The following is a 10,093-nucleotide window of genomic DNA, read 5'->3' as shown; positions in this document are numbered from 1 at the left end:
TAGGGAGAGAAAAGTGATACGAACCAAGAGACACCATTGAGAACTATTCGAGTTCCCCTAAGACCCGTGACTCGAGCACGAGCTAAGACGATAAGGGAGGAACTCTAAGGGCTTGTTCGTGAGATACAAAGCCAAGAAATTGTCCCCAAGGTCATTGAGGGACTTGAACATGAAGGAATGAAGGTCATCCATGTGGTACACGTCAAAGAGAACCATGTGTGACCCTTCCCTAGTAACATTTGCTGTTTTAGTTAAGTCATTGTAATAAGAGTTTAATGGTCCATAGCCTTGCTTTATTTACCTAAGGGATGACCTCATAAGATTCGGTCAAACCCACAATTCTTAGTCTTATGGAAATAGTCAAGCCTACAATTCTTAGTCTTAGTCAAGCCCACAATTCTAGACTAGTTCCACATTATTTAGTTTTTTCATCTCTACGTAAGGCTATAAATAGCCCACACTTCCAACGATTTTAGACATTCAATCAATAAATCAGATTTTGAGAGTTATCTTGGTTTCTCCAAGGATTCTTGAATACCTTAGAATTTCTCTAGGTGTTCGTGACTTATCAATCTAGAATCACACTAGGTTGTGGCATCTTCTACCATTATACCAAGGTTCGTTAACCACATGATTAACGGGTTGAGGTCATCTGCTCCAAACTTGGTGTCCTCTTGTCGATCCTGAAGCTAATTCTTTTACGGATTTTGTCACAAGGTTGGCGACGTTCGTATCAGTTGGTAATCAGACCTAGTTAAAAGGTATCACGTTATATCCCTTTATTTATTTCCTTTTCGAGTCAAATTGTCCAAAATTCTGTTTTCGTGCTCTAAGTTTGCTATCCGTAATTTCCAGATTTGTTGCATCGTGTTCTTGCGTTACTTTTCCAGATTTGTCGTGTCATAAACTTGCATCTAGTTGTTGTTAATTGCTGTGGTTAGCCTTGTTTGGTCCAGCCTTTTTTTTGTGTCTTATTCTTGATTCTTTGTTTGTTTTTGTGTCTTGTTTCTATTCTGTTATATTCATTTAATTTCAGTCTTTTGTTCTATTTAATCACCCGAGGTTACTGTTCATCCGAAAAAATCAGTTTGTAGAAAGGGTTTTAGAGTCCTATCTAGTTGTTACCTTGTGTTCTTGTTGTTTACATACAAAAAAAAAAAAAAATAGCTGGCTGACCTTACAAAATTCTTGAAAATCTGTCTTGATCAAAACTTGGGTTTCTTGAAGTTCTTGATTGTTTAAAACCACAATCTTGAAGTTCTTGGAACTTTAGTTGGGATTCTTGAAACCAACCAAAATCTATCTTGATCAAATCGTGAAAGCTTGGATTGTTTAGGGAGGAAATCATCTTCAATTTCGTGTTTCTTGAATTCTGGGAATTAACATCTTGAATTCTTGAAAGAATCTTGAAGTTTCTGGGTTTTGGGAACCAAATCTTGGTAAACAACAAGACTGCAAAATTCCAGCTGTCAAAATCCTTGTCTTCACCACAACAATGTTCTTTTTTGATCAAGAACATTTAAGCCACAAAATTTGACTCTTGAAAGCCAGCCATCCTAAGCCACAAAATTTGACTCTTGAAAGTCTCCAGAATTGACCATTGATAAGAAGAAGAACACTCAGCCATGAAATTTGACTCTTGAAAACCAGCCTTCCTAAACCACGAAATTTGACACTTGAAAGCTTCCAAATTTGACCATTGATTGTGAATGCCTTCCTAAAAGTTGACCATCGAAATATTGGTGTCTAAGAGGCTCCGAGTCAAGTCAAATTTTTTTAACTTATTCAAGTCACATTTTCCAACCTATTCAAAGTCAAAATTTTCAACCCGTTGAAGTCAAATTTTCCAGCCTTGTTCCAAAAAAAACAAACAAATCAGTTCCAATCTTGATCTTGACCTTAGAATTCGTGGGAACCAGCAAATAGGAAGACTAATCTGTGACGCCCCCACTTCTCCCTAAGGCTAACCAAAGGGTATCCGCGGGACGCCTGCCCAACTCTTGCCAGGACTCAAGACAATTCGATTCACGTTTAACGATACATAACGATTAATACAAGCCAAATAAAGAAAAGTCGCTTCCATAATCGAATATCCAAGTCTTACACCACGAGTTCAGAATACATCAGCTATCCAATTATTACATCAGGTCTCCAAAAGATACATCAATTTTCAAAATATACAACAGCCAAAATGTCTAGTCATTTACATTTGAAACCCTAATACAAAAGTACATCCAAAGGGGTTTCTCCGAATTTCACTCCATGTCCATTTCTGTTAAGGAAAACAAATCTACCGGGTGAGTAATTGCTCATGAGGCCAAGAAAATATACATGCAAGCACGTTGTTCAAGTAACAATCCCATTTGACGAGTAAAACAATAATATTCAAGTAAATAACAATTCAATCTAGAAAAGTAAATAGAAACAATTCAAGGATATAGAAACTCTCATGAGCTATTTTTTCACTTGCACGATCAAGAACCTCAACGAGTTGATACTCCGTCAATCGGATAGGTTATAGTCCGCAGAACTTCACTTATCATGTCCCCGTTCACCGTTACATACCCCTGTATCGGGCCCGTCTATCATTTGTTTGAGACGATAATGCTCGAGCATACCAAGCAAGACCTCTCAATAGGTCAACCTTATATTTTCCCATGACTCACTAAGGAGGCCGACCAAACCCGTGTCGGCTCGAGTCCAAAGTTGGCCAGTGAGAATTTGGGCGTCCCCCAATTAACATTTATGAGTCGAAGAGATTCACTCCAACGACGTATGCAGCGATAGCATACCATTTCATTCATTCAATATATTTCAATCATTCATTTCATTCAATATATTTCAATCAATTCAATCACGATTCATTCAAATGAGAACGAGTGCGGTAAAGTACACACTCAACTCAGCATTTTCAAAATATTCGATTATTAATAACAATTAACATGTAACACGTATTTCATGCACTTGACACTCACCAATCAAAAACAAAGAAGTAGTGCCCACTTGAGGGTTCAGGCGTCCACCGTGGGATTCTCTTGCAGGTCCTCTTGAGTGCCTGAGCAATTTATAATGAACTATTACACACTATCGTTTAAAACCCCTAATTATCAAGGAAGATTGCACATTTGTACAACCTAGAAAAATATCATGAAAATGAGCCTTAATTACTCGTAAATCGAGACTCGTAATTAAGACTATCACTTAAAACCCCTAAATCCCACTTTTGAGTCGTAAGCCTATCGCTTAAAACTCCTAAACCCCACTTTTGAGTCTCGATTTATGAGTAATTAAGGATCATTTTCATGATATTTTTCTAGATTGTACAAATGTGCAATCTTTCTTGATAATTAGGGGTTTTAAGCAATAGTGTGTAATAGTTCATTATGAATTGCTCAGGCACTCAAGAGGACCTTCAAGAGGATCCCACGGTGGACACCTGAACCCTCAAATGGGCACTACTTCTTGGTTTTTGATTGGTGAGTGTCAAGTGCGTGAAATACGTGTTAATTGTAATTAATAATAGAATATTTTGAAAATGCTGAGTCAAGTGTGTACTGTACCGCACTCATTCTAATTTGAATGAATCGTGATTGAATTGATTGAAATATATTGAATGAATTGAATGAAATGAATGATTGAAATATATTGAATGATTGAATGAATGAAATGGTATGCTACGGTTGCATACGTCGTTGGAGTGAATCTCCTCGACTCATAAATGTTAATTGGGGGACGCCCAAATTCTCACTGGCAAACCTTGGACTCGAGCCGACACGGGTTTGGTCGGGCTCCTTGGCGAGCCATGAGAAAATATAAGGTTGACCTATTGAGAGGTCTTGTTTGGCATACTCGAACAGTATCGTCTCAAACAAATGATAGGTGGGCCCGATACAGGAGTATGTAACGGTGAACGGGGACATGATAAGTGAAGTTCTACGGACTATAACCTACCCGATTGATCGTTGAGATTCTTGATCGTGCAAGTGAAAAAATAGCTCCTGAGAGCTTCTATATCCTTGAATTGTTTCTGTTTATTTTTCTAGATCGAATTGTTATTTACTTGAATATTATTGTTTTACTCGTCAAATGGGATTGTTACTTGAACAACGTGCTTGCATGTGTGTTTTCTTGGCCTCACGAGCAATTAGTCACCCCGTAGATTTGTTTTCCTTAACAGAAATGGACATGGAGTGAAATTCGGAGAAACCCCTTTGGATGTACTTTTGTATTAGGGTTTCAAATGTAAATGACTAGACATTTTGCCTGTTGTATATTTTGGGAATTGATGTATCTTTTGGATACCTGATGTATTCTAAACTCGTGGTGTAAGACTTGGATATTCGATTATGGAAGCGACTTTTCTTTATTTGGCTAGTATTAATCGTTATGTATCGTTAAGCGTGAATCAAATTGTCTTGAGTTCTGGCGAGAGTTGGGCAGGCGTCCCGCGGATACCTTTTGGTTCGTCTTAGGTAGAAGTGGGGGCATCACAGATTAGTCTTCCTATTTGCTAGTCCCCACGAATTCTAAGGTCAAGATCAAGATTGGAACTGATTTGATTATTTTTTTTTGGAACAAGGCTGGAAAATTTGACTTGAACGGGTTAGAAAATTTGACTTTGAATTGGTTGAAAAATGTGACTTGAATAAGCTGAAAAAAATTGACTTGACTCGGAACCTCTTAGACACCAATATTTCGATAGTCAGCTTTTAGGAGGGCATTCACAATCAATGGTCAAATTTGGAAGCTTTTAAGAGTCAAATTTCGTGGCTTAGGAAGGCTGGTTTTTAAGAGTCAAATTTCATGGCTGAATGTTCTTCTTCTTATCAATGGTCAATTCTGGAGGCTTTCAAGAGTCAAATTTTATGGTTTAGAATGGCTGGCTTTCAAGAGTCAAATTTTGTGGCTTAAATGTTCTTGAGCAAAAAAGAACATTGTTGTGGTGAAGACAAGGATTTTGGCAGCTGAAATTTTGCAACCTTGTTGTTTACCAAGATTTGGTTCCCAAAACCCAGAAACTTCAAGATTCTTTCAAGAATTCAAGATGTTAATTTCCAGAATTCAAGAAACACGAAATTGAAGATGATTTCCTCCCCAAACAATCCAAGCTTTCACGATTTGATCAAGACAGATTTTGGTTGGCTTCAAGAATCCCAACTAAAGTTCCAAGAACTTCAAGATTGTGATTTTAAATAATCAAGAACTTCAAGAAATTCAAGTTTTGATCAAGACAGATTTCCAAGAATTTTGTAATGTCAGCCAGCTATATTCTTTTTTTTTTATATGTAAACAACAAGAACACAAGGTAGCAACTAGATAGGACTCTAAAACCCTTTTTACAAATTGATTTTTTCGGATGAACAGTAATCTCGGATGATCAAATAGAACAAAAGACTGGAATTAAATGGATATAACAGAATAGAAACAAGACACAAACACAAACGCAAACAAAGAATCAAGAATAAGACACAAAAAAAAGGCTGGACCAAATAAGGCTAACCACAACAATTAACAACAACTAGACGCAAGTTTATGACGCGACAAATCTGAAAAAATAACGCAAGAACACGATGCAACAAATCTGAAAATTGCGGATAGCAAACTTAGAACACGAAAACAGAATTTTGGACAATTTGACTCGAAAAGGAAATAAATAAAGGGATATAACGTGATACCTTTTAACTAGCTCTGATTACCAACTGATACGAACGCCGCCAAACTTGTGACGAAACCCGTAAAAGAATTAGTTTCAGGATCGACAAGAGGACACCAAGTTTGGAGCGGATGACCTCAACCCGTTAATCATGTGGTTAACGAACCTTGGTATAATGGTAGAAGACGCCACAACCTAATGTGATTCTAGATTGATAAGTCACGAACACTTAGAGAAATTCTAAAGTATTCAAGAAGCCTTGGAGAAACCAAGAAAACTTTCAAAATCTGATTTATTAATTGAATGCCTAAAATCGTTGGAAGTGTGGGCTATTTATAGCCTTACGTAGAGATGAAAAAACTAAATAATATGAAACTAGTCTAGAATTGTGGGATTGACAAAAACTAAGAATTGTAGGTTTGACTATTTCCATAAGACTAAGAATTGTGGGTTTGACCGAACCTTATGAGGTCATCCCTTAGGTAAATAAAGCAAGGATATGGACCATTAAACCCTTATTACAATGACTTAAACCCTCCCTTTCCGGCGGTAGAGTCTTAAGCTCTTCAGGGAAAACATCCGGAAACTCTCGTACCACTGGTACATCCTCCAACTTCACTTGATCACTGGGAGCGTTTATCAAGAAGGCTAAGAAACCTTGCGCTCCTTTAGACAACATTTTCCTTGCTCAAATTCCTGAGATCATAGCAGAAGATGCTAACCTACCCTTAACATCTAACCTCAAGGTTGCTTCACCGGGTATACAAAATTCCACCACTTTCGCTCGACAGTCAAGTTTAGCATGATGATGGCCTAGAAAATCCATTCCTATAATAACATCGTAACCTTTTATATCCAGACTAATCAGATCCACTAGCATCTTACGCTCTCCAATCCAGAATTCACAATTCTTATAAGCCAAGCTAGTGATTACGTTCTTGTTACCCATGGGTGTCCTAACTTCAAGATCAAAGGGTAATCTAACTGGTTGCACATCTATTCCAAACATAAAAGATGGATTAACGAAAGAATGAGTTGCCCCAGGGTCAATCAATACTTTAGCTAGTCGGTGAAAAATTGGGAGTGTACCTTCCACTACCTCCGAGGAATCGGGTACAGGTTGGTCCCCTAAGGCGTACACTCGGGCAGGAACTGTTGGTCGGCTCCCTCCAGAATTGTTTGGTCTAGCGTTCTGAGGAGTCCCTTCTTGCATCTTTGGACATCCAGAGATTTGGTGCTCACTACTTCCGCATCTCAAGCACCTTCCTTGCTTCTTCCAGCAGCTATCCATAGGATGACCAGGTTTCTTGCAATAAGCACATGTCGCTTGAGGAACTATTGCTCGACCCCCTTGCGGCCGATTCCTAGGTTGTCCTCTTCCAATTGGTCCCCCTCTAGCTCCATTATTTCGTCCTCCTGCACTTCTGGCCCCATTTTCTCTTGCTTGGGCGCCTCGTGGTGCTCCAGAACTGTTCACTCCACTAGTTCCTCGGCCCACTTTGGCCGGTGGAGCATTTCCAAAAGTCGGCTCCCGACTACTGCTAGGAGCAAATCTTTTCTTGGACTGAAAAGACTTCACCTGAGCTCTGGTTACTTCTACTCGCTGCACTCTTTCAACAGCCTCAGCAAAGGTATCTATCCTTATAGCAGCTAAACTTTCCTGTAGTTCCACATTCAAACCCTGTACAAACCTTCTGACTCTCCTTTGCTCCGTGACTACCAGTTCAGGAGCAAATCGAGATAGTTTGGTAAACTGGACTTCGTACTCGGCGACGCTCATCGCCCCCTGCTTACATTTTATGAAATCATCCTCCCTCTTTTCTTGGATGAGCGGTGGGAGGAATTTGGCATTGAACTCCCTTGTGAAGTTCGCCCAAGTCCTTGGAGTACGATTCATGTCCCAGTTAGTTCTCACCAGATTCCACCAGGAGCGAGCAGCTCCCTCAAACTGGAATGCGGCAAAAGTTACCTGCCGCTCTTCCGTATAGTTCAGGGCTGCGAAGATGTCGGAGATTCTCTCCCACCATCCCTCAGCTATCTCAGGTTCAGGTCCTCCGTAGAACTTAGGAGGTCCGAACTTTAGAAACCTCTCCAGTGCCCGGTCGTTAGAATCGGCTGGGCCTCCTGGATGGCGCACTGGTCCAGCAGCTTGGTGTTCAATCAAGCGCTCTAGGACGTCAGTGATACGATTGATAGAGGTGGCCACTCCGTCTCTGGCCCCACCCTCTTGCCTTTGGTCTGGGTTGACCTCGGGCTCTCTATCTCTACCCGCTTCCGGGTGTTGTCTAGTGGGTCTTCCGCGGCCCCTTCCTACCACTTGGCGATCCATAGTCTAAGTTATGCCTATTATGGAGGGATCAAACGATTAGGCGTTGGATTATTTATTTAGGCTTATTAATATTTCCTGAGTAAATAAAATCGATATGGAATGGAGGAGAAGTAAGTAAAACACTTAACATATATCACCGGATAAAAGTCATACAAATAACGGGTTGGGGCATTCCCAAAAGTAAGGCACGTAGTTAGCAAAAATACATACAAACAATCCCTTAAACAAAAATTAGGGATATAGTGCCTCAAAATAAGTCATCCACCTAGACAAAACTTGATGACCTAGCTAATGTCCCCCTATTCTAACCCTACATATCCATCATAGTCAAATCGATCCAAGCCTATCCCTCCGCAGGGCTATCAGGAGCTATGTCCTCCTCCGGATCCTCCTCCGGGTCCTCCTCTGGATCCTCCTCCGGATCCTCCTCTGGATCCTCCTCCGGATCCTCCTGCTCGACACTCTGGAGGATACTCGTGGCCTCATCTATCATCATCGCGGCATCAGCTCTGATACCGACGCTCCTATCACGAATCCTCTCAGCCAATCGGGTCACCCTCGTCCTCTGACGTGCTATCTCTACGCGGGCAGCCTCCGGCCTAGTATGCTCCGCTGCTATCCTCTGCTCTTGCTCCGCTATGCGGTCGAACTGAGTGTCCACCATGATACTCAGCTCTTCTACATCCTGAGACAAGGTGAAGTTAGCGTCCTTCAAATGGCGCTCGTCATCCAGGGATAGTACTAGCTCATTGGGGTAGGCGTACATGGCCCTACACTGGCACCTAGGATGCCTATCAGCTGGGGTGTAACGTATCTGGGCTCCTCCACCTCGTGGTCTGTAAGAGATAGACCTAAGAGGCTCTATATGACCATTAGGCGCCCCATTACCATAAGCATGTCCATTACCATTCTCCATACCTGCAAAAGAATTAAACTTAGAGGTTAGAACTCAAATAGCTAATCAGATCCGCATCACTTAAAACATATCTAAGGTCTCAATTCTTACTCCTAGACAAATCGGGTTTCCTGACTTGTGTTGTATATCTCTCAAGTAATTTTTCTAACCTAGGCTCTGATACCACCTGTGGCGACCCCACTTCCCCCTGAGGCGAACCAAAGGGTTGGCGGACCGTCTGCCCAGCTCTCGCCAGGACTCACGCAAGCAATCTAACTCGAAACCATTCGAAAAATAATCTTATACATTACAAAACAACCTCTCCCGAAAAGGATCACCCTTAAAGCCACATTAACTTCAGAGATAGCATTGATAAAATAACCAACGGCGCTCTTAAACGTTTTACGCTACGTACCAAAGCATAAAAATCGCACCAAGCCGGACAGATACATATATAAGTCCCAAATACAACCCAAGTATTCGAGTTAGGGTTACACATTTTCCAGCTTCAAGTGGCAATCCAAAAAAAAAATGAAAAGCGCAAGGCATAAATTACAATCCGCTACAATCCGCAAACTACAACCAAATTATTTAAGTTCAATCATAAGAAACACAACTGCGCAAATACTTTCAATCTTCCCATCCTGTAAGGAAAACAAATAAACGTGGGGTGAGCTAAAGCTCAGTGGTGCCCCAAAACATGCAGTCACGTAATTCAAGTAACGAGCAGTCATTTACACAAATTAAACAATTAAGAAAGCGTATAGCCACACAAAGTAGGATACAGGGCTCTCAGGAGCCATTTCCCTTGCTTGGATGCCGTTTTATCGTAGTTGACCCTCCGTCAACTCTCACTACTTAAAGTCCATGTAGATTCACTTATTTTAATCCTAACCCGTCACCGTTCATAACTCCGCTTTGGGCCCTAACTTCATCTACCGACGCAGTATACTCGAGATATACTCGTAATAGAATTTGTCGAGGGATTCACCCAACGACTTTATTGTAGATCGACTCAGATGTCGAGGGATTCACCCAACGACTCATTACAATTAGATTCAAGGGTTTTGTAGTTAGATTCAGATGTCGAGGGATTCACCCAGCGACTAACTACGGTTAGGTTTAATGTTTTTGTAGTTAGATTCAGATGTCGAGGGATTCACCCAACGACTAACTACGTTTAGATTCGAGGATTCATTAGAAAATGATTCACACA

At 40.7% G+C, this 10,093-nt stretch overlaps 1 protein-coding gene across 1 annotated transcript; it reads right to left on the bottom strand.

The window, feature by feature from the left end:
• Window positions 1-6,341: 6,341 nt before the first annotated feature.
• On the bottom strand, window positions 6,342-7,982 carry LOC113766385. Its single transcript, XM_027310581.1, has one exon. The coding sequence runs from the start codon at window positions 7,980-7,982 to the stop codon at window positions 6,342-6,344; it is 1,641 nt and encodes a 546-aa protein (XP_027166382.1).
• Between the last annotated feature and the right edge of the window lie 2,111 nt (window positions 7,983-10,093).

Source organism: Coffea eugenioides, chromosome 3, assembly GCF_003713205.1.
Source record: "Coffea eugenioides isolate CCC68of chromosome 3, Ceug_1.0, whole genome shotgun sequence".
NCBI classification, from domain to species: Eukaryota; Viridiplantae; Streptophyta; class Magnoliopsida; order Gentianales; family Rubiaceae; genus Coffea; species Coffea eugenioides.
This window is presented reverse-complemented; position numbering and strand designations above follow the sequence as displayed.

Excerpts from the sequence above, each read along its gene's own strand:
- LOC113766385 (XM_027310581.1), bottom strand. The coding sequence starts at position 7,982 with ATGGATCGCCAAGTGGTAGGAAGGGGCCGCGGAAGACCCACTAGACAA.